Here is a 26162-nt window from a genome sequence, read left to right on the forward strand (position 1 = left end):
CAGTTTTAATTTTTCACAGTTCAGTTTTATTTTTTGACAGTTCAGTTTTATTTTTTTGACAGTTCAGTTTTATTTTCTGTCACAGTTCAGTTTTATTTTTTGACAGTTCAGTTTTAATTTTTGACAGTTCAGTTTTATTTTTTTGACAGTTCAGTTTTATTTTCTGTCACAGTTCAGTTTTATTTTTTGACAGTTCAGTTTTATTTTTTTGACAGTTCAGTTTTATTTTTCTGTCACAGTTCAGTTTTAATTTTTTCACAGTTCAGTTTTATTTTTTTTGACAGTTCAGTTTTATTTTTTTTCACAGTTCAGTTTCATTTTTTGAGTAGAAAAAGAAGTTTTATAAATAGAGCGGGATTCGAACGCGGGCTGTCAGGATACTAGGCAGTGGCCTAATCCACTAGTCCACCAAGAACTCGCATCCAAAATCTGGGAAATGTTTTGCTATTTATCCTAACCTGAGCCTACTTCATCAGGAAATGTCCAAGGGCAGTTTGAGGTATGGAAACAAGTCTTTACCATCTCCTTCGTTGTACGCTGAAAAGGCGGGAATTTTAATTTCCGCCATTTTGATTTCAAAGAACAAATCTCTAAACGTCTGAGCTGCAAAATGCCATTACCAACATATACGCCATGCATGAGGGACAGTAATAATTCTGATGGAAATGAGCTGGAACTTATATCACAGTACTTCAAACAAGGCTACAGCAATCTGGAAATACTTGAATTCTTGAAACTCCACGGCATTTCTATCAGTTTATCAACCCTGAAAAGACGTCTTCGATCCTTAGCCCTGTCGAGAAGATCCACCATATCTGATGACGACCTGAAGAATGCCATCGAGAAGGAACTAGGGAAAAGTGGTTGTTTTGTGGGATACCGTAAGATGTGGTCCAGGCTAAGAAAGAAGGGGGTTATTGTTAAAAGAGCAACGGTCATGAGGTGTCTCAGAGAACTCGATCCTGATGGCGTGGATGGCAGACGAAAAAAGAGGCTGCGTCGAAGGGCTTACCACTCGAAAGGACCGAATTTCATTTGGCATATCGATGGCCACGATAAATTAAAGCCATATGGCTTCAGCGTGCACGGATGTATCGATGGCTTTTCAAGAAGGCTTATTTGGCTGGAGGTGGGCTCCACAAACAAAAACCCAGAAGTGATTGCAAAATACTATCTGGACGCTGTAAAGCAGTCAGGTGGAGTACCAAGAAAGATCAGATCGGATGATGGAACTGAAAACAGTGTCATCGAGGCAATACATACTTACCTTAGGTCTTCACACAACGATGATAATGCTGGTGAGAGATGTTTTGTCATTGGCAGATCAACAGCAAACCAAAGAATTGAAGCCTATTGGTCCCAACTTGTAAAAGATGGCCCTGGTTGGTGGATAAATTTTTTCAAAGATTTGTCAGACCTGGGCCTATTTAATGGCTCTGACCCTGCTCACCAGGATTGTATTCGATTTTGCTTCATGAACATATTCAGACAAGAGCTTTATCAAGTTGCTGAAATGTGGAATCAACATCAAATAGCATCAAGCAAATTTGGTAACAGCAGTGGTCCTAGAGGAAAACCCGACTGCATGTATTTCCTGCCCCACCTCTACAACACAGAGGACTTCAAAGTAGACATTGATCTCCATGAAGTAGAAGAGTTTAATGATAACTCAACCATGTGTTCCGCAGATTTTAGTGAAGAGTTTGAGGAGTTTGCTTTAACAGTTATGAATGCTCTTGGACTGAGCTTACCACAAGATGTTAATGAAGGACTTGATCTCTATCTGCGACTAATTCAAGAGATTGACAAGTTAACATAAAAAATGAGCTTTTCTAATACAGTGCAGGGTTTCTAGATTTCCTTGGTTCAACTGACCCATCGGGCAGGCCGTGAAAATGTTTTTGACATAGACGTACAGTGAAGAGGTACTTTTAAGTATCTAATATCTCTCCTGTGCATTTATCCCAGTCTATGTCAAGATCATTTTCACGGCCTGTCCTTTTGCCAAGAGTTATATTATTGTTGTACTTCTTTCTGTAAAAACAGAATGCTTATGATATGAAAATAAAACAACAGGCAAACACTGGACAATCTCAGTATCCTTTAATAATAACATACACATCTTGGAATATTCTGCCCAAGTGCATACTGACAACTAAATTTCCAACAATTTAAAATAACTGGCACCAAGCCATCTGTCCTCACGTTCTCCTTCCCTAACTCTCCTGAAAATTAAAGCTTTGCTTTGCTTAAGCCTTTTCAAGGCAACAAATCATTTTTAACTGAAGCATTGTGTAATAGGCACATAAACTGGAAAGGGACAACAAGGCAAATGAATTGGGTCAGTTAATCAAATGTGAACTGGACATGTATAACATACTTCTTAGTTACCTAATTGATGAATAAACAAACCCAACATGTGAGGCATTGTTCTTGTGTTAATGTTTACAGTAAGAGAGCCCGAAAGAACATATGGGAGTAAAAATCATATGATTGCAAACAGTGCTATCTTTCTCATGATTGAAAACCTGTCACATGCAGATAAAATAACAGTGCTTCACAACAATGTTTGTTCTGTCTTGTTTGCTTGTTTGTCTGTTTTTTCGGAGTATGGACTGAAAGGAAGTTGACATAATGAAAGGATTGACTTGGGAAACAAATTCTTTAGTCGGTCAATTCTTTTCATGGTTAGCTTCGCTTCCCTCCCAATCTTTTAACAAAACATGCAAACAAACAAACAAAGAGCGAAAGCAAAAGTAGGCAAATTATTGAGCTAAGACAACACGAGCAGATAAATAAATGCCCTTATTCATCATGATCACATGGCCATGCAACCTTCCTTGGGTGAAGGTGCAGAGGAAACAACACAACAATATCAGATCAATTGGTTACTAACAGGCCAATAATTTCTACTATAACCAAAATTAACACAACCAGGTACAAATCAAGGAAGGAAATCAAGGTTCTAAACAATTTGATAGTATGAAATTCATTGAGGCATTTCCCATCCTTAAAGTAAAACTATAAGAAATGTTTAATACTACATGTAGTTGGGAGTGTGAATTTCCATGATGACAATGGGGCTTGAAGAGTTAACTCACATAATGTCCATTTCCCAGTTACTTTTTTCCAAAATATTATTGAACTCCTGTCTCAATTCAACAAAATTGGAATAGGTGGAAGGCAGTTCCAGGAGTGGCCCACACGTGTGAGCTATAGGTCTGGAACTAGCACCTTCCAGTCTGGTAAAGGATACTTCAATCTTGTTGGTAATTAAGACATCAGAAGCTGTTGTGAACCTTAAGAACTGGATTAGTTTTGCATTGTCCAATCCTCGTACGTATCTCTGCAGAAATTTTAGCGCATCTCGTTCTGCTTCAGTGTTTGGCTGTGCTTCAAGTGAATTGAGAACTTTCTTGTTTGTTGGATTAATTCTATCATAAAAGCCTTGAATACCTGCAATGGTCTGAAACTGTGGATACTGTTTAAGCTCTTGAACAATAGGCTGCCAGGTGGCAACCATGACATGAGGCTTCTGTATCAGTTCTTGATTGGCAATCTCTACAAGCACTTTCTTGAAATTCTCTGGACTGACCTGTGACCTACAATTAAATCTCTCTAGGAAATCAAACAACTCATCATTTTCATCTGCAAAGTCAGCTTTTCCAAGAAAATTTGAAACCAGCTCTTCTTCAACAGGAGACAAATATTTCATGAAAGACTCAAGAACAATGCCTTCAGGAACTTCTGCATCAAACAGGCAGTAGCACATGAAAGCCTTTGATAAGAATAAAGGGAAGTAGGCAACTGATCTAAACCCCTTCACTAAGATTCTCCCAATAGCTCCCCACTCCTTAATGAAATGATCATGCCTCACAAAGGGTACTCGTTCCCTTTCCCCTATTGTCATGCCATTTGCAAACTCCTTCCAGAACAAAGAGGAAAACTTCCCTTGAAACTCCGATACCCACACCCTCTTCTTTTTGCCCCCTCTCATTGATAATCGTAAACACTAACTCAGATTGCAACTTTTTCTCATCTTTAAAATGCTCAATCATATCTTTACAAATACATGAACGGTGAACTGTTAGTGAAAGCACCTGCCCTGCAATTTCACTATTTTCTGAACCCATGCATTCTGCTGATTCTCTTGGCATACCAACTGTAGGTAACTGGACATAACCTCCTTCTTCAAGCACTCCACAAGATCCGTCCACAGTGCTAGGGGACACTTCGTCCTCACTTGGTCTTGGAGGAACAAGCCTTTGATCGTGATTATCTTGACTTCTAGCTGGTATTTGCACAGGTGGATGACAGGTGTCTTGTTGAAAATGAGCCAAACGAAGCTCTCTTATTTCATGCACAGACACTGGAGTAGTAAAGGAAGTCAACTGATCATTTGCATGGACGTTTTCGGGCTGAAACTCTTCAGGTGATTCAGTGTCAACTGAATCGGCCATGAGACTTTGCTGGTACTCGAGGTCCTGCTCACAACGAAGACTGTTTTGTCCTTTCTCAAAAGAACAGCTACATACATTGCACACATCCCTGTCATCAGATTTAGTAGTACATGCCGTTACTGATACTGTGACAGAACTTACTTGTGTGGATGACGTGTTGTCTGTGTTCGTCGCCTCAGCGTAATTGCTGTCCTCAAATTCATCACCCATAAGATGTCGTGGTTGGGTGCGTAGGTAAAAATAAGTGGAGGAAGGATACAATCCATTACTCTTCAGGTAGTCTTCCACAGTTCCTTTGCCAGGAAAATCAAAAATTGCCACTCCCGTTGTGTCACAGATCCATTTGTTCATTTCGTCTATATGACCAGCAAAATTGTTCTTTCCACCCGGGAAAAACAGCGCACACGCCCTGTCCACAAGCTCTTCCATCTTCAGTAGGTCTGCATCAGTATATGTTATAAAGCGATTCCCACCGCCATTCTTCTGTCGAACAGCAACAAACTTTTTCTTAATTTGGTCATAATGCATCCATCGCACCTGTACCCTATGCTGCTTTTCAATTTTCCGCTTCTTGGTTGAATTACTTTTACCACTACTGCCATGCCGAATTCGGTCCAGAAGACCAGATAGCCGGGTGACCGTTCGCGATGAAAATGTATTCGGCGTCGATCCCGGCGAGACCGATCCTTCGTCACTTTGACCACTATTATGCTGGCTAGCAGAAGACACTGTTTCTGATTCACTAGAATTGGAGCGCCTCAATTCCTCCCGCACAGTTTGTCTTATGATCGCGTCCATCGTACAAAATGGCCGCCAACCAAACGACACGTGCAACACAATCGAGAGAGATCTGGTGACTACTCAAAAAATAAAACTGAACTGTCAAGAAAAATAAAACTGAACTGTGAAAAAAATAAAACTGAACTGTGACAGAAAAATAAAACTGAACTGTCAAAAAAATAAAACTGAACTGTGAAAAATTAAAACTGAACTGTCAAAAAAATAAAACTGAACTGTGAAAAATTAAAACTGAACTGTCAAAAAATAAAACTGAACTGTCAAAAAAAATAAAACTGAACTGTCAAAAAATAAAACTGAACTGTCAAAAAAAATAAAACTGAACTGTGAAAAAATTAAAACTGAACTGTGACAGAAAAATAAAACTGAACTGTCAAAAAAATAAAACTGAACTGTGAAAAATTAAAACTGAACTGTCAAAAAATAAAACTGAACTGTGAAAAATTAAAACTGGACTGTGACCACACTGGGCCATCGTAGTAATTGACGATTGAAGCATCTGTCAGTAAAGCCTTAAACACGTAAAATAAAGAAAAATTATCGATTATTGCCTGGAAGAAAGCATTTTCGTTTACAAATGACCTGAAAACGGCCCTCGAATCACGTAAACATGATATTTTCTGCGAGAGCAAGGTAGCTCCCGGGGAAAAATGTTTGGAAATTCAAAACTGTGTCAATTCTGCTCCTATAGTAATAGTTGTAGTATCTAAATAAACGTTAACAAATTGAGAATACGGGAAAATAGTCTTTCGGCTTATGGTACAATTATTTCAGAGCTTTTGAACGTGTGTGTGTTTGCAAACACATGAGAGCCGTGCGGAGCGAATGAAAAAAAAAAACGGTCATGAAACAAAATGTTCAAAAATTAATTTCTATACGAATATCAAAGGTATCGAGAATTTAATAAACGATTAAAGTATCTGTGTAAAGCTTGAAACACGTAGCATAATAAATTATCGATTTTTGCCTGGAAGAAATTATTTTAATTTACAAATGATCTGTTTAAACGGCCGTCGTAATTACGTAAACATGGTATTTTTTGCGAGAGCAAACAGCTCCCGGGGGAAAATGTTTGGAAATTCAAAACTGTGTCCATTCTGCTCCTAATTATTAATAATTCTAGTCTCTAAATAAACGTTAACAAAAGGAGAATACAGAAAAATACTCTTTGGTGTTTGGTAGAATTATTTAAGAACTTTGAAAATTGCGTGTGCTTACAATCACATGAGAGCCGTGCGGTGCAAATGAAAAACACGGCCACGAAATATATTTTTCAAAAATTAACTCCTCCTCGAATATTAGTGATATCGAAAGCGATTAAAGTGTCTTTGTAAAGCTATTTTAGAGATCTGAAAGTTGCCATAACTGATCGCAAACGGGTGATATAGACAAATGTGAGGTTTCTTTAAACTTACTTTGCCGGCCAGCCTGCTCTAACTTGCTATCTATCGCTCCCTTTCACGTTGAGCTTTGTTTAATCGTCCCCGCTTTTTCTGATTTCTTTTACTCTCTCTTTCTCTTCTTTCTACGTTTGTCAACATATCCAACGAAAACATATAAATTGACTTTGTATTTTGTGTTCTTTATCGATTCTTTATCATTTCTGTTGTAAACGCACCTCGCCATGCAACTTCCCGCCAAACAAACACGGGCGCATTAGCATTGTGGGTTGCGTACGGTCGGACGGACGGCGTACGGGTGGACAAGTGACGTCATAACCAAAACCAAAATTTTTCGCTTTCACGGGTTACCAAATTCTCTTAGCTATGGGGCTCCGCTCCGCGCCTCCGGCGCGTGGAGCTCCGCTACTATGATGACCATCTATGGTGATTGAAAGGTTGACATCTTGACTTTAAGTTTCAAAAACACTCATATTGCAAAAAAGTGCGTATATCTCTCAATATTAACGAAAGTTTAGGCCAGTCCAAGACGCCACTTCGCTCATATGCCAAACCTTACTAATTTATTAAAGTTCGACTCTGAAGCGACTTGGGAGCGACGACTAATTTTACATGCCATTCCTTCTTGGCCAGACCTTGCAGAAAAAAAGTACACAATTTCCACTGAGTTGCAGAAACAAGAATTCTGTACTAATTTGTACCTTTTCGGCAATACAATCAGCTAAAATAATCTTTCACCGTGATTTTGCATGACTACCTACAATAATTTAGCCAGAGTCTGTTATGAAAACAGCAGGGAAAGGAAATATAATTTATGCCAAAGCAACTCCAAAGCACAAAGCCGAACAAAATGAAAGCAAAAGAGGGTATTGGGGCTTTGAGCCAATCAAAAGCGCTATAAAACAATGGATAATTTACGCGTTAGCCTCGGCACTGTATGTCTTCCATGATCTTTTCCACAAATAGGTTTTCACCAACAATAGCCATTTATTTAAAAGTTTTCAAAACCTAGAGTAGGCACGTTCAGGAATATTTTCAGTCGGAACCCATGTTTTGGTCACCTCATTATGACCACTGGTATTTCTTCGTATTTTGGAATTGTAAAGTTTCTTAAACAGAACCCATTAAGCACTCAATGTGTTTAGAAAGTCTGGTATATACTCCGTCATATCTTCGATTGCGACAGAAAGGATCAAGGGACACTTTTAAACCACTTTGTTGCAAAGCTGAAGACAAATTTGCTACGCGCTGATTTAAAGTACAGCTAAGTCTATTCGAGAAAAGAACTTAAAATTTCTATTATGACTAGAATGAGTTGTCAGTTTTGGCGGGAAAATCACGTCACTAAGTTGGCACTTAAGTTTATTGTTACTAATACTCAGTGAAACAGCCAACCACCCAATGCTATGAAATAGATGATAAGTACACGATGAAAATTCTCGGATTTTTACAGTGTGACTTAATCAAGCTACATCATGCTTGTTAGACCTTTTGTCACTAAAAAGCTTTCTTCAGGGAGTATCATTAAAGTTTGTATTGTATTGTATTGTATTGAAGAAACCAAAGAAACAAAAAAGAGCAAAATAATAATAAAAATGTTAATAATAAAAGGAAAACTACGGAACCTATCAAGAATATATTGTTGATATTTTAGCCTAGTGTATCGACATCTTTTCTCTTCAGATGTTGATGAATGCAACAGGATATTGGGCCCTTGCCACACGAATGCCATTTGTGAAAACACCAAAGGATCATACAAATGCAGTTGCAAACCTGGATTTACCGGAGATGCATATTCGTGTCAAGGTATAGATAAATTTTCGTTATCTACAGCTTACATTACCGTATGAAAGTAATTTCCCTACTAAACACGCTTTTGCACGCTTGAGAAGCGCACTTCGTAGTTTTAAAAACAAGAACACTGATACCGACGTTTATTACCGTAACCTCGCGCACGCGTCTGTTACCAGGCGCTCTGGCACCTCAACACGTGGCTATACAAAACAGTACAATGCCTGTATTTAGCGTACGCAAAGGGAGCTCGAGGCGAGGGCGATTTTTAAGGTAAACGGTTAATTGAACTAAGGGCTTTTTGCATGATACCGGTGCAACTTTCATTCCCGTTCAAGTTCACTCCAGTTCATTCTTGTGGATCTGTATCCGTTTACATGATATTAGCACAAAATCTCACACCGGAGCGAGTCATACCGGTGCGAGTTCACCCAGGTAACTGTGGCGGAGCGAGATTTTCATTCCAGTATGCAAACGTATTCCGATGTAACGTAAACGCGGTGCGGCTGTTTGCTCTAGCATGAAATCACTCTCCAGGGAGTCTGGAATAGGTAGTGCATGCGCAGTCCTCGGTATCCAATCCAAGTATAATGGCGTGACAATCACGTCGGTCGACATGAAGTGTCCTAGCTTTCAGGTAAACACGGTATGAAATCACTATATCATACCGGTATCAAACTCTCACTGGTGCGAGTTTTCACACGTAAACACCCACTAAGATGTTTGGATTTAAGGGGGCACTGTCACGTATATTGTACTGTATTTTGGTCAAAACTGTTCAAATATTCGACAAAGAACCTTATTTGTAACGTGTAATCGCTCTTAAAACACCGGAACGAAAATATTAAGGTTACCCGGGACCTTCAGAGGTGTCTCGCCTTTGAGCGATGTAGCGCGTCCAGTTTAAACTGTAGATACTTAAACCCCTATATCAAATTAAAGCTTATAGACCTGAATATCAAACCATACCAAGAATTGTGAAATAAAATAAATTGTCGAATTTTTCACGACCTCTAATTGCGAGCGTCCGAATCACCTTTTTAAAGCTACAAGTCAAAGTGAATTTTGTTTTTTGCTAATTTTATTTGCTCCTCAGTTTCCGGACCGAAAGCGCTAAAAAAGCGTGTCTGCGTTTTGGCATACTCAATCGCAGTGAAAAGTTATAGAGCATTTTCGAAATAGGATGAAAAAATGTGGAGTAATCGTACAAAAATCGCTCTCGGAGAAAAAATATTTCGAAAGAAAAAATTCGCAGAAATGTTTTTGTTGTTTATATGTTAAACTAGCTACTGTCCAAATTTGAAGGCAAACGAACAAATTCCTTTTGAGTTTTAGGTCTTTGAAGTGGCTCCTCCAGGTGAAAAAATTTTTTTTCCAGAAAACTGCGCTAAAAATTCGGCAATTCATTTTATTTCAAAATTATTGGTTTAGTTAGATAGCCAGCTCTATAAGCTTTAATTTGATATAAGGGTTCAGGTATCTACAGTTTAAACCGGACGCGCTACATCGCTTGGACAGGAGACACCTCTGAAGACACCTCTGAAGGTACCGGGTAACCTTAAGGTTTTTCTCTAAGGAAGAACAAACTATTTTTTCAAGTTGCAATCCACTTGCATGCTAATCATCCACAGCCAAACATAATTAACAGTAATTTCTGTGAACTTGTAGGGTTACTGTTAAGAAATCCCAACCATTATTCTAACGATTCCATTAAGACAAATAAGTTTTTTAACTATTCGCAGTGACACTGAAAAATAGGTGACACTGTAGTTACTTAATTGTCATGAGACAGTGGCTAGGTCTAAATGAGTACCCTTAAAACTCTAATTAACCATTTTGATGGACTTTAGAGTCCTTCATCGGAGCCATATCTTCCAGAAGTGAATGATAATTAAATTGCTCTATGTGGTCAATAATCTTTCTCCTCCAGATATAGATGAATGCTCGGCGAGCTCTTCCTGTCCGTTGAATGTCACATGCACTAACACTGAAGGATCCTACGAATGCATCTGTCCGGTTGGATATCGACATTCTAGAAATACTTGTGAAGGTAGTTTTTGTGTTTTTAATTTAAGATATTAAAATATACATGTTTGCTTCAAGAGCTCAATTAACTCATCTAGGGGCTTACACAAAACTCCCTAATTACAACGCATGAATCGCAGACAAGAGAACGATATACATTCCTGTAGATAGAGTTTCTGTCTATGTCGCTATTTTCTACCTGATAGTGTAACAGGGGCATCGTACTATTGAAATTTAAATTTCACTTAATCTAGGAAACAAGTCTTTATTTTCTTTCCTCGGATCGCCGTCGGGAAATCAAAGAAACCATTGGTGTAAATTAACACATGCAATAATGTGATCAGTGACTCTGTTGATTTTTTAGATATCGATGAATGCACTCAAGGATCTCATGACTGCCTCCCAAGCAATGCAAACTGCACAAATACTGTTGGATCATACAACTGTTCTTGTAATCCTGGATACGTTGGGGACGGAAAGATAAGCTGCATGCCTGAAGGTAAGACTCTACAATTCCTTTACATCATTTAAAGTGGAAATTATACGGAACTAGTAATAGTCTCCAGTTACTTGAAAATAGGTTCTACATATCCCCTAAAGAGTCAGTACGTGCATTATTATTATCATTGTTATTGTTATTGTTATTGTTATTATTATTATTATTATTATTATTATTATTATTATTATTATTATATTATTATTATACTTTTTTAGTCAAGTAGAGGTGATTAATAATTGTTAAATATCCCCTAGCTAATGTTCATTAATTATTCTCATCATCTCTGCTTGACAATGGTTGGTTATAGTTCTCAAACCAAATTTTAAGAAGAACCATTTGAAGAACTAAACTAACCATAGCTCGATTTCCTGCCCAGGAAAGGATGACAAGTGTTAATTAATGCTTCCTTGTATATTACTGAGTTGAGAGATCTAAGAAATTGCTCAATGACTGTTTCCATGGAAACAGTGAGTTTTGTTTCCCTCGACCTGGAATGTTTTCCTTGACTCGGCCTCACTCCATTGGGGCCAGTCATTAGGGCCATTTTGTAAACCAGCCTAGAAGCGCTCAGTTTAGTTCGGTATGGTTTTTACTCCTGAAGCTATTGAAAGGTCTTGTCAGGATTTTGTTGGCAGGTTAATTAAGTCTGATATTTTAATAAAGAATAAACACAATTTAAGTCAACGTGGTAGCAGCCATGCCTCCCGAAGGAGGGAGAGGGAAGGAGGGTTATTTCCCTATAAAAGTGATGGCGGTGCTCCTCGGAAAACTTCAAAAACATCCCTAAAAGGTACCAGAATGTACTTTTGTGGGTATGGTCTTAATTCATTTTCATTCATTTACCCGTTACAAGGTACGAATAGTACCGCTGTCATTTTTGTAGGGAAGTACCCCTCCCCTCAGGGACCGTGACTATAGCCAACACAACAGCCACCACAATCACTCCAGCCACCACGTGTCCAGCCCCTTACTGCCTTCCTTATGGGTGATGAGGAGTACTCCTTATAGGAGTGCCCCCACCCCTTACAATTAAAGAAATCTGACTCTTTCTGTAAAAGAAAAAAAAAAACATTATATATACTCATCATGGAAATCAGTTGTTAATTTTTTCATTGTCTTGCTATAATGTCCCACAAGCTTATAAGAAAATTGCATTCCTTTTCTTTACATCCATCCATCCATCCGTCCGTCTGTCCGTCCATTTGTTCGTTCGCACGCACGCTCGATAAGCATTATAAATACTTATCATGGAAATCAGTTGTTATTCATTCATTCATTCATTCATTCATTCATTCATTCATTCATTCATTCATTCATTCAGTCGGTCAGTCAGTCAGTGTCAGTCAGTCAGTCAGTCAGTCAGTCAGTCAGTCAGTCAGTCAGTCATTCAGTCATTTAGTCATTCATTCAGTCATTCAGTCAGTCATTCTCTCAGTCATTCAGTGAGTTATTCTCTCTCTCTCTCTCTCTCTCTCTCTCTCTCTCTCTCTCTCTCTCTCTCTCTCTCTCTCTCTCTTTCTCTCTCACTCAATTGTGGCTCACTTGACATCATCTATTTACTGTCCCATAGAGTGCCAAAACTACCAAAGTTTTAGCAATGCTGACAGAAAGGTAACGTACAAAGGTGCTAGCGGCCAAAGTGACAGTGGGCTTGTTCCTGGTTGGTACCGATTTGAAGGGAAATCAGGAACAAGAATGGCTTCTTCATGTCCACCCACAAAACGTTGTGACAGTCGTCATCCTGGCTGGTTACAAGGCAGTCATCCCAGTGTTGCGGATGGTAAAAGTTATAGAAAGGTTTGCTTTCGCCGGTCTCGCGATTGCTCTTGTTCATGGTCCATTACTATCAGAGTTAGGAACTGTACTTCATTTTATGTCTATTACCTTAATGGTGTTCCTCATAGATACCGTGGATTGCGCTACTGTGGTAGTGACTATTAATAGATTATGAACGGTAATAAAGCGATCCGTCCCTTAGTTTTCACTAGATCATACCAGACGGAAACATAAGCACAATTGAAAGAAAATGTGAACATTCTGATTCTTAACACTCCGAATGTGTCGACGTCCAGTTAATGACTCCGCTTTCCTCTAGTTTTTTTTTTTTCGGTTGTTCTAAGGTCGTAAGCACTCTTACGACTCTGACTACGACTTCATCGCTAGTGAAAACCAGTCTAAAGAAACGTTGGATGAGAGATCGCTGCCGGCTTATAATAACCAGCTTGTAAGAATACTTCACGACTGCCTTCCTTGTGTTACTCAAATAAGGTACTCAGGAATTTTCACAGAGCGAAGTAGCACTCAAATACTAATTTCGAATTTCAGAAATCAAAACTGTTGTCAGTAGAAACTTTAGTATTAACACCCATATTTCTTTCCTCGAGTATATCTTGATAAAAAATATCAAATTGTCCTCTTCTGTCCTAACAGTCGAGGCCTAGACAGTGTTTTTTTTTTTTTTCGCTTATTGGGCAAAAACGAAAACAAAGTACTATTTCTGGTATAAATTCCGGCCTATCTTAGCAACAATCGCTTTTTCAGTATGCGTAGGAGTGAGACTGTACAGATTTTCGAGATGTTGGTGGCTAAATAGTTCTAAATCGGAGAGAAACGTTCATCATGTGTAGAAGTAGAAGACACAGAAAAACGCATACGATAATTTTATCGATAGAAATCACACTTTTGTTGAGGCAACTCTACCCGAGTAGTCGACTGCTATGTTTCCCGGCCATCGAGCCATATGATTAGGATATAACCAAAATGTAGGGCAAAGTAGGGGTTTAGAAATTTCTAAGGTTCTCATTCTTTGATATTTGAACACATTTTAAGTAATCAGTGTATCGACAATTTTCACATTTTTTAGTTTAAGAGCCGTTGTCAGTAACTTTCAAGAATCCGGCGACAGAAGCGAAAATTCGAATTTTTTTTATTTGCCCCAAAAGACCCTTTTGGTGACCTATTTTCAAAAATAATATTGGAAAGTTCCAGCGAATTTTTATTTTGGCAAAAATTGGGAAGTTCGAAATCGGCCTGAACGTGCCCGATGGCCCGATTGAAATTATGCAAATTAGTACATTTTCAAAACTCTCGTTCAAGACAAGAAAACGTTTTCTCTATCTGATGTTTTCACAATCGTTTTTACATCCCTCGTGCTTGCTTCCAAAGTATATTTTATCTCGGCCTGAACATTTTTTCATTTAAAGTTGCCCGCCTAAAGAATACAATGTTTGCCCTTCCTTAGAGTGATTTTTGCCATATTTCAGATGACCATATCATCAAGGGTATACAAATATGCTGCTAATAAAAGAACGTTTTTGAACGGGCAATTTTTCTTATTTATCATGTTAAAATATTTAGTTTGGCCCTTGAAAAATGAGCGCACTAGGTCGAGATGTGTGGAATGCACTTTGACACAATTCGCAATTTCAGTACTTCATGTTCCTCCTGTTACTTTGCACGCGTCAGTACAGTTCACGGAAGCTTTTAGATAAAAGCTAAGGTCTCTGGTTTCATCTCATGCTTTTATACACGTAAATAACTCGCTTTAAACTTGAGTGCTCCCCATATTAGCATTAAGTTATCAAATGATTCTTTTTAGGTGAAATTTTCGAGTTTATATTGAGACGGTTTAATCGAGATCAAAGAGCCTTCCCGGGGAAATAACTTGAAATTAGTGAAATTAATGCCCTGCCTCTTATATCATGCTACGTCCAAACAACCGTTGTTTTTGAGCTAGAAAGTGTTAATGCTCCTTTTTTACGTGACCTAGAACAGAATTTGCTTAAAATATTGCGAATGAAATTCACCGCAAGAAAAAACTGAAAACTGATCGCGCACCGTGACGTAAATGTAAACATCAGCCTTTTCTCGACTTGCCACATGAATGAAATTCTTCCGTTGTTTTACCTTTGTATACATTTATCACCAGAAAGTAGAAAAAAAAATTCTCTATGCCCATCTGTATAAATACACTTGCCAATCAAGCTTAGTTTTTATCGGTGTGTTTGCGAAAATACTAAAGAAATAGTGCAACATTGTTATACTGACTACTTCACTCATTCAATCACAACCGGATAACACGACTGAAAACTATAGATATAAAGAAATGCTCTTACTTGTCTGCAATCGTTATTCACATTATATTTGGCGACATCACATCTCCGAGGCAAGGTTGAAAATGGTCTCAAATTCCGCATATTGGAGATTCAAAGTTTTGTACGAGGCGAATAACTTTCATTGCGTGACAAGTGAAATGTGATACGCGAGCGCGCGAAAAGCACAGGAATAAACTATGTCAATATTTACGCTTTGTGATGACAGTGTGAAAATAATTTTTGAAATTTACAACAAGAAGAAATTGAGGCAAGTCAAAGTCTACAAGGTATATTTATTTGATAGACTGAAACGGTAATCATGTAGTTTTCCTACCCCGAGATTCAACCCGTGTTGTCTGTGCCGGATTCTCATCAATAAAATTATTACAGACTTAATTAACTTTCGAATATTTCAATACTTTCCTCAAACAAAAAGCGAATATAAAATTTAGGAGACTGAAGTTTGTGTTTCGCCATGGATCAATGCTCAAGAGAATCGGATCAAGCTCAAAATTGCAATGTGTTACGCTTAATCAATGCAATAAGGACGTTCGCCATGAATGGAAAGAAAAAAAATTATTTTCAGGTTAAATTGTTAAAATACAATTGCAGCCAAACCTAGCTTTAATGTCTGCTTGAGATGAATCACTGATGGTAATTAAATTTTAACTGGAATGACGGAAGGGCTGATCGAATTTTAAGATAAGGGTGAAATCTGACTTTGAAGAATTTAAATGCTCTTAGTTGTGTGCAGTCCAGATATTTGTAGTAGATCACATGTGAAGGCGTCAGATTCTTTGTGAAGCAAGCTAAAACGTTTTTCCTCTCCTTCCTCAACCGTTGTCAGGACTAGTCTAAGCCAGTTCTCACTCGGCTGAGGTTGCGTGACAAATATTATAGACGTTACACCAGTAGGACAAGTCCCAACATTTGCGCATGAAATGAAAAAAAAGATGATGTAGGAATAAAATTCCAAAATAAGAGGGATCAAGATGCTGAACAAAACCACAGCAACTGAGATTTTACCTTTGTCGTTTTTCTTTTTATTTTCGTTTGTTGCGTTTCTGCTATTATTTGGTGGGATATAGACGGGAAGAGAGATGGGGTGAGGGTGGAATATGGCAGTCAAAACTCAAGTTGATCAGAAGCATAGAGCAAATGCATTTGGTGATGATCGTTAACAAACACGCTACTAATTATAGCATGCAGGTTCCTCCCCTCTCAGAGGTAGTCGAGAGAGAAAGGTTTCTGGCACGAGGAAACTCCTGTTTCGTGTCTACAAGGCAATCCGCATTTACCTGTAATGCTCGCTCGAAAGTAATAGAATCTACTTTCAGAGAAATAAGATTCTAGGTAGCTTAATGGTCAAATTTATGAAAGGCAATTGAACTTAAATTGAGGATGCGTCAGCACCTGAAAGAGGTTAAAATTTTTAGATCTTATTTTCTGGTGGGCGCATTGGTGTCACAGGAAAAGGGTCACCACTGCTATTTTCAGATTTTCGTGTTCAATCTCGTACGGGCGTCACTGGTCAACCCACACAGACATTCTTAGGGGTCTGTCACGCGTTCCTGTCCAACGCGTGACGAACCCTTAAGGACGTCTGCGTGTGAGGCTACGTCTGACGTTGTCATTGTTATAGCGTGCTCCAGAGTCTAGTGAATATTCAAATTATAGTGGACTTTATATGGCATTGGTTGAAGTTAACCCACAGTATTGGCAATGAACAACGATTCTTTGCTGTTCATTCCACGGTCTTTTCCACTCCTCCAACGAAGGCCGTACCTCTCTCGGTGGTGAGAGCATAAAAAGACGAATGGAAAGTCTCAATCGCAAATCATGATTCCTGGACTAAAGTCAAGTAATGCAAAGCAATGAAGAGGAAAATCAGAAAAGGAAATAAAATATTCTTTCATGCTCTCAGTTTCACTCAAATGAAAAAAACTTTACCTGCCCTTTCTAGTAACAACACTATTTCAGGGTTTTCATTTTAGGCCGGGAGCCGGACGTTTCGTCCGGTCGTTTGCCATTCCACGTCCGGTACTTTGAGATCAATATTGGCGATTTTCTGTTACTACTGTATTATATATTTTTCTTACTAAGGCATCTCATGAACATACTGACTAGAGGATAACAGAATAATCAATTACATTCTTCAAAACGGCCACATAACTATTTTTTCTTTGCTTATTGAGCGGCGGGATATTTTATTTAATTTACTACAAGCCAAGTTACCAAACATTTTTGAAAATCAAATAAATTCGCAATGATAAGCCAATGAAAATTCTGCTGTTGCCATTCTCCATCCCCCTCCCCCTACCAACTGACAATTTTCAATCAGTAATTTACTTTTAAAGAGAATTTTAGTGAACGCCAGCATTGCCTAGGAAACTATTTCCTTGGTTTCAGAAACGCTGGAAATAGCGTTTCTGAGTATTCTATTTTAAAAATTTCCTGGCGGAGCATGCCTCCAACCCCCCCTAGGTGCTTGCGCTTTCGGCGCTCGCGAGACGCCTTACAGCGCCAAAAAAACATTTACGTCCGGTGCTTTCAGAAGTATGTCCGCTACTTTACAAAACAGTTGAAAACCCTGCTATTTCGTCCTGAATTTCTTCACAGGGCCCGATCGTTTGTGCCTTTAGGTACGAGCGAACGTCCTTTTTGCATCTATTAAGCATAACACATTTCAAATCTTAATTTGGGCATCTTTTCAGCTTGATCCGCACGGTCAGGTGACACGGAGAAAGACAATTTTCGCTCTCCTAAATAGATTGGTTTTTTGTTTGAGGTGAATACATGATTTTTGCTTCAGTCCAGCAATCAAATATACCTTGCAGACGTTGACTTGCCTCAATTTCTTCTTCTTTTAAATTTCAAAAATTATTTTCGCACTGTCATCACAAAGCGCAGATATTGACATAGTTTATTCTTGTGCTTTTCGCGCGCTTGCGTATCACATTTCACTTGTCACGCAATGAAAGTTATTCGCCTCGTACAAAACTTTGAATCTCTAATATGCGGAACAGTTGAGGCCATTTTCAACCTTGCCTCGGAGATGTGATGTCGCCAAATATGATGTGAGTAACGATTGCAGACAATTAAGAGCATTTCTTTAAATCTAAAGTTTTCAGTCGTGTTATCCGGTTGTGATTGAATGAGTGAAGTATAGTCAGTATAACCGGTGAGGGTAAAAGACGGAAAGAGTTTGCGGAATGGTATGTGGAATGGCGTGCGGAATGGCATAATTATGCGAAATACGATGTACGTGGGAAATAAATTACCTGAAGAGCGCGTCATGTTTTCGCGCCAATTTTATAAGAGCAGCAGCTTTTTTGATGCTGCGGACTCTTGCTAAATATAATTAACAACAATTCGAGGATTTGATCGTCTGATTGTTGATTTGGAAGAAGTGAGGCTAAAGAAAGCGATGAAAACTGTTTATAGTTTTCGCATTCAAGGAACTGTGAGTAAATCCGTAGTAAATTAAATTTCATGTTCACTTTACTCCATGCGACTTCGGTTGACAAAAATAACGTGGCAACCGAGTTACCGAGGGCAAATAATAAACATTTTTTTCTTTTTTTTTTTTAAACCCTCGGTAAAAGATCAACTCTCATACCCTGTATGCTCGATGATTCATTTATCATGAGCGGGAAAATGAACAACAATTTGACCAAAATGCATTTGTGATAAGAATAGTTTCACAACCTTTCACACAACCAGTGTCGATAATTAGACACCATACTTGTCATCTGCTTTTTTGCTCTAGGGCTTTTTCGCTTTTAAATCTCATTTTAGGTTGGAACGTCTGGGACTGAAAGACCTTAATTAAAGACGGATATGTTTAGTTCGATAACGCGTAACTGAACTATAGCTACCTGAATCGCCGTATTGAATAGCTAGATAGCTAGCTCAGCAGCTCAACAGTGACTTGCGTACTCGTCGCTCGACGAAAATGTAAGGTGAGAAAAAGTAGAACATATTTTCCCATGAGTTGTACAAATTATAACCGTCAAAGAGTCTGATAAAATGACCGAGTTTAAATTTAAAATTGCTCACATAATAGTTTTGGCCTTGGAGTGATGTTATTTCTCCAGTCTCGGGTATTGCTTTTTGTCTAGGCTACTCGCTGCCACGTTCTTTTTGTCAACTAGAAATTTAATTTATTCTTAGTTCCTTGAATGCGAAACTTCATCGATTTCTTTACTCTCACTTCCTAACCAGCGATCAGACATGTTCTATCCAAGGCGTATATTTTCTAATCCTCGATCTGTCGTTTGGTTGTTTACAGTCAACCCAGGTCACGCGTGAACAGTATTTCCAAGAGTGAAATGAACATTCGAATTTCTCTTTGTAATGTCCGACGTGTGAATGGAATGTTGGACATTTCTCTGAATCGTTCCGAAAAAGACGCATTAACTGAAAAAAAAAAGATTCAAAATTGTTGGGAAACAATTGTTATTCTTGAAATATTAAATTTTGCAATGAAAAGAAAAATTCATAGCTTTATACCGTCAATAAGCTATGGAAATTTATACGGGAACTCTGAAATCTCGTTGGCGATTTTCAAAACTGACATGTAAATTTCAAAATTCCGTTCAAATTTCAAAAATATCGTTCACGCGTGACCTGGGTTGACTGGAATAGTCCGCAACATCGAAAAACTGCTGCTCTTATAAAATTGGCGCGAAAACAGGATGCGCTCTTCAGTTAATTCATTCCCCGCGTAAATCGTATTTCGCGTAATTATGCCATTCCGCACGCCATTCCACATACCATTCCGCAAACTCTTTCCAACTTTTACCCTCATCGCAGTATAACAATGTTGCACTATTTCTTTAGTATTTTCGACAAACACACCGAGAAAAACTAAGCTTGAAAGGCAAATGTATTTATACAGATGGGCATAGAGAATATTTTTTTTTTCTACTTTCTGGTGATAAATGTATACAAAGGTAAAATAACGGAAGCATTTCATCCATGTGACAAGTCGAGGAAAGGCTGATGTTTACCTTTACGTCGGTGCGCGATCAGTTTTCAGTTTTTTTCTTGCGGTGAATTTCATTCGCAATATTTTAAGCAAATTCTGTTCTAGGTCACGTAAAAAGGGAGCATTTACACTTTCTAGCTCAAAAATAACGGTTGTTTGGACGTAGCATGATATAAGAGGCAGGGCATTAATTTCACTGATTTCAAGTTATTTCCCCGGGAAGGCTCTTTGATCTCGATTAAACCGTCTCAATATAAACTCGAAAATTTCACCTAAAAAGAATCATTTGATAACTTAATGCTAATATGGGGAGCACTCAAGTTTAAAGCTAGTTATTTACGTGTATAAAAGCATGAGATGAAACCAGAGACCTTAGCTTTTATCTAAAAGCTTCCGTGAACTGTACTGACGCGTGCAAAGTAACAGGAGGAACATGAAGTACCGAAATGGCGAATTGTGTCAAAGTGCATTCAACACATCTCGACCTAGCGCACTCACTTTTCACGGGCCAAACTAAATATTTTAATATGATAAATAAGAAAAATTGCCCGTTCAAAAACGTTCTTTTATTAGCAGCATATTTGTATACCCTTGATGATATGGTCATCTGAAATATGGCAAAAATCACTCTATCTGAGGAATGGCAAACATTGCATTCTTTACGTGGGCAACTTTAAATGAGATAATGTTCAGGCCGAGATGAAATATACTTTGGAAGCAAGCACAAGGGATGTAAAAACGATTGTGAAAACATCAGATCGAGAAAACGTTTTCTTGCCTTAAACGAGAGTTTTGAAAATGTACTAATTTGCATAATTTCAATCGGGCCATCGGGCACGTTCAGGCCGATTTTGAACTTTCCCAATTTTTGCCAAAATAAAAATTCGCTGGAACTTTTGAATATTATTTTTGAAAATAGTTCACCAAAAGGGTCTTTTGGGGCAAATAAAAAAGAAAATTCGAATTTTCACTTCTGTCGCCGGATTCTAGCTCGGAAGTTACTGACAACGGCTCTTAAAGCCATAACAAATTCGCGCACAATGTCAATTGAGATACAGGACTGAGCCGATTACCAAAGCAGGATAATCACAAGTCATGGCATCATGGTTCATGCATGAAGCTCCTCACTCAAATCAACAAACTTGGGAGACCAGTTTTGCCTTCTAATCTGAGCCAATTTTGGCTTTCACCTCCCTAATGGGAATAAGAAATGGTTTATTTTAATTTCATTCGATATAAGCCAGTTTGTCAATGTCTGCCTGATTTTCCATTCTTATGATCCAGAGAATAACTAAAATCGAGCAGCATGACTTCAAATAACGCAGTCAGTTTTGGTCCAGTGAGAATTGTAAGGACTACAGTCTTTTCATTATAGAGCCGAAATTCTTGTACATTTTGGCCCTTATCTTAAGAACAAAAAAATGGTTACGTACAATGTTTTCTTTTTATTTAGCACAGGCCACTCAATGATACATAATACTAAGTCTGAGGGTATCAATTTTGTAACTGATCAAAAGATTCCCTAAAGTGCCTTGACTCGTGCAGCATGTCAGTTTCTAGTATCTAGTGAGAAATGTAATCACGACCTCAGTCTCACATTTTCACTCCCTTTTTTAGTTAATGAAGTAAATTGAGCCTATACGATCTCGGGAGTTTAGAAGCTCATTTAATGTTTTCAAGGGAACACAATTTTGACAGCCATGGTATTCGAATTTTTTTTTTTTTTATATATATTTCATGAAAAAGAAGTGTCTCTTCATTAAGTTTAAAATTTTATATCATTTTAGCCTATCGTTATTGGTTTTGATTATTTAATAACTGGGAGAAGCGTGTTGCTCGCAGCACTGCGCCATGATCCTGCTCCCCATAGAGAGAAAGAAATCAACTGATTCCTAGCTTATTTTGGAAACCAAAATGCAAGAACTTCGAATGGTTTAGCCTAACGTTTTGAAAGCTGCCTTCACTTCCGACCGAGTCTATTAGAGGTTAGAGACACTCATCAACAGTTTTGGTATAATTTGTTAATCGTACGCTGTGGTTGTAATTTATAACAAAACTAGACTAACAATTTATATGTTTCTGCTGAAACAACAACGTTAGGATTTTCCAAATGACACGAAATCCCCGTGTCACTTTTCGCTTAAAGGACCCTAGTCAGCCTACGCCATTTTCGATGCCATCAAAATTATTAATATTGCATGGTGAAGCGAAATCTTATTGCTTTACTGCAAGTTGTGTTCCTGAAAGTAAGTTTCATTATCTTTAGTAGTTTCACAGTGATTTTGTTCATTTCGGCATGCTCCGAATTAAATATAATAGCCCAACTCTTGCATATAAACAAAAACAAAGGCGTGGCTGACTGGGGCCCTTTAAATCAATCTCTCTTTATTGCAAAGTATTATAAAACGGTTTTTTAGTTGAGTGTTAAAAGTAATTACATGTTTGTTTGCTTCGGTTTTCCTTTATTACACTCTGTGATTGGCTAGCAAAACTCACGCCACTTTTTCAACCAATGAGAAGCACAACCAAAACCAATCGTGTCTTGCTCGTACACGTTTTCCCGCGCTTTACGCCGGTTACATACATTTGAATTGAGATCTGATTGGTTCATTGTGTTGTTTACGTGTGTTGTGATTGGCCACACTAATTACTTTGGTTTTGGTTTTGGTTTCGCGACAATCATCTAAAAACTGCTCTATTTTCTATTCAAATATATGCGTGTGGAATCGAGACTTGGAAAGGTGTTTTCTGCATCTTGAAAATATAAATTAAGCTATGTATTTTAAAAGAAAACGCATTTAAAATAAGTGCTGAACATAGTTTCTAATCAACCTGGGCCAAGCTATTGTAGTGGTTTGTGATTGTCTTCTTGTTCTTGATTATTCCATTGTCTTTATCGCGGTAAATTTTTGCTTATTGTTTTCAAATATCGTAGCGCGTAAAACTAGTATATAACTTGTATTCTATACAACTTCTTTTTGTATTTTCAGTATATTAGAAAACACCATAATGTAAAAAAAAAAAAAAAAAAAAGAATGTATTTAACCAGGAGGAAAAAGCTCAAGGTCATGATGCTGTACTTACAAGGCTCATTGTAGTTGGTGCCCAGATTATCTCATGCACTGAAATATTTATTTAGTATATATTCCGAAGCACTTGTTGTAGGCTAAAGAGTGTAACCGATATATTAGACAAGCAAGTTTAACAATTGGAGAAATATATGTAAAACGACACTTAAAACGTACACCACTGATTAGAAAATGCTTTTTGCTTGGTCGTTTAATATTTTTTTTTCCTTACCTGCCTTCAGATATGTTCAATTTTTCAAACTTAGTTTAATGTAACTTAATTTGCGAAGTCTTGAGAATTGCCATGTTTTCAGTTATGTTGTAAATTGCATCTACTTTATACTATTCCATAATTGTTAAGCATGTTATAAGAAGATAAATATAAATAATTAATTCAAGTAGGAAAATGTTGACTGTAAATATCCCATGCCATGTAATTAAAAAATCACTAGGTTTTTTTTTATTCTCCTTTCACGTTTTTGTAGTATCGTATTTACCTAATTATAATTAAGATTATGATATTAATGATGATGATTTTATCAGTTGACTGGTCCTTCAGAAGGAAGCATTCTGTAAGATGCTTTCATTAAAGAACAGTAGAGTATGACTGAAAGAATCGTCATCGTAACATATTGTGTAATTGCAATGCTGCATATTATCAAATGATTATGAATTTAAAATCAGATACCTAAAAATAAAACAAAACATAAAAAAACACATGTAGTTTGTCAATTGAACAACAAGAGCACGGTATAGCTAGTACACACAACAATTTGGGGCTCCAAAAAAGTTGAAGGTGATGAAATAATTTACTGATCTGAGCAAGTTCAGAAACAAAGACTTAGACTTCGGGTGGTCGCACGTTTTTTCTCCAGATTAGTCACGCGAAAGGGACTGTACTGAATTATGCAAATTAAAAGAGAGAACGAGAAGGGATTGGCGAGAGTACAAAAGGAACTACTCATGTTCCTCGCGTTGTAATAAGATACAAAATAGGTAAGAGTTAGCACAAGCTCAGCCTTCAGCCAACAATAAATGAGAATTTGGACCTCCCGTCCTCTACACTTCCTGGCAGCACCTGGCAAGTGATAACAAATCAGTCAGACCACCGCGGGTTGGGTTACAACGAAGGAGAGGGGAGGTTCTTTAGACGCTGTTGGCAATTCACCTAGGAGTAGGTTGCTCGGAATATGAAAACCCCAGCTATGGATTAAATGGTCTTTTATGGGGAAAAGAACTGAATAATACGACTTGGTCAAGGGCCATGCTGTTTGCGGAAAGAGGGGCGCTCAGTGCTCGATGGGAAGAACGCTGCAATCCAACAAAGACCTTGTGCACCAACCTAGTCCCCTGGGTCATTGCGATATTCAAACTGGCGGTATAGAGAAGACCGTGGACAACGATGCGAAGTTTTCCATTGATTTTGGATAATTTTGTCACGTGAATCAATGATTTTCAAAAACCATTTCGTCCCACACATTGTTCACCAACCTCGCACCAAACCTGTTCATGCTGCTAGAAACTGCGCTCAGTTGGTATCCAAGATCGGATTAAATGAAATGAGTACAAAAAAAAAAGGATCGTCTTTTTCTTTCTTTGTTTCGTTCTTTCGTTCATTCTTCCTACTTTTCTTTCTATCCTTCCTTCCTTTCGTTTTCTTTCCTTTAACCTGACGCCCGCTCGCATGAACACCCCGTTACTCCTTTAAGTAGAAATATCAACATGTACATTCTCCTTACTCCTCTGTCCTTATTTCTTGTGGCACCAGGTGGGAGAATTAAGAACATTTTATCTTTAGTGATTATTTCCTTTATTCTCATGGCCTTGCTGTTTGATCAGACAGTGATATGGTAAGGAGAAATTATACGCTGATCACTTTTGCAGTTTAAGTGTTTAATATGGGATTGCAATCTACTGGGCTTTTGATTGGGATAGTGTGGGAAACTTTACCTAAAAAAATCAGAAAGAAGGTCGTTATTATATACAGAGATTTAGAATCGCCTTTGTGGCAAACGTGAGGTTTACGTTTTTGTTTTATTGAAAAAACCTGTTGCACGTATGGGAATAGTGCAAAGTATTTTTGACTATTGGTGCTAACTCAAAACTACTTAATTTAACTGAAAAATTAAACTAAAACAGCGAGCGACAAAAATAGGGTAAACATGGTCACGTGGTCAGTTTTGTCGTTTGCCATAAACGTAATTATATATCTCTCTAGACCTTTAAGAAAAATTCTGCCGCAAGAAGAAATAAAACCCATGGGACATGGCGACAGAAACTGAAGATTAAACGACTCTTTACTGATTGGAAAATGCTCATCTTCTATTGTAAAATAAATAAATAGATAAATAAATAAATAAACAAATAATACATAAACAAATAAATAAATAAATATATATATATATATAAAATAATTAAAATGCAATATCAAGATGGATCTTTCCTTCTAAACTCCATTAAAAAAAAAAAAAAAAAAAAAAAAAAAAAAAAAAAAAAAAAAAAAAAACTATTTACATCCCTGTGAGGGGTGGGTTGGGGCTCATATTAAAGTGACGGGGTGATCGTCTTTCCTTTAAGGGGTTAAAATTCGTGGTTTGGTACAACCTCGGGTGCGAAAATCTAAAATATCTTCCGACAGAGATATGGTGGTGCTTTCTAAGATATTGAGCCAAAAAAAATTAGAGAGCGTAAATGTCCGTCAACTGATTCGGTACCATTTAGGGGTAAAATGAATCGGACAACGTCCACAAAAAGAAATGCTAATACGGTACCTTTTAGAGTTCTTTTTAAAATTTCCGATGATCATCCCCGTCAGTTATATAATGGAGTCCACCCCTCCCTCCCTTCTCCAAACCAACAGGTATTTACATAATGTTACCTAGACTTTACCAAGAGTACGGCCATGAATATAAGCCAGTCGTTTTGTCTTAGATGCGGATCGCCCATTGGAGTTTGCTAATAGCGTCTGTCGTTTCAATAACAATGATGTTAGCGCCAAACCCTGGGAGCCCTGAGCAAAACAACGTACTAAAACTAT

General features: G+C 37.8%; 1 protein-coding gene, 1 long non-coding RNA gene and 1 pseudogene across 3 annotated transcripts in view; 2 read left to right on the top strand and 1 right to left on the bottom strand.

The window, feature by feature from the left end:
* The window catches only part of LOC146454156 (uncharacterized), a 53922-nt gene that overhangs the window by 16844 nt on the left and 10916 nt on the right, over window positions 1-26162 (top strand). The window lies entirely within an intron of this gene.
* The window catches only part of LOC146454157 (uncharacterized), a 191454-nt gene that overhangs the window by 8937 nt on the left and 156355 nt on the right, over window positions 1-26162 (top strand). Inside the window, exons 3-6 of one of the 2 annotated variants that reach the window (XM_085095758.1) lie at window positions 8342-8464; window positions 10380-10499; window positions 10839-10973; window positions 12544-13417. In XM_085095758.1, coding sequence (XP_084951884.1) covers window positions 8342-8464; window positions 10380-10499; window positions 10839-10973; window positions 12544-12914 — 749 coding nt within the window. In that variant the 3' untranslated portion in view covers window positions 12915-13417. The remainder of the gene's footprint in view (window positions 1-8341; window positions 8465-10379; window positions 10500-10838; window positions 10974-12543; window positions 13418-26162) is intronic. The other variant, XM_085095757.1, reaches the window with a different exon arrangement.
* Window positions 2783-5400, bottom strand: LOC146454158 (uncharacterized; annotated as a pseudogene).

This window comes from Pavona decussata, unplaced genomic scaffold (assembly GCF_977016875.1).
Source record: "Pavona decussata unplaced genomic scaffold, jaPavDecu1.1 SCAFFOLD_313, whole genome shotgun sequence".
NCBI lineage: Eukaryota > Metazoa > Cnidaria > Anthozoa > Scleractinia > Agariciidae > Pavona > Pavona decussata.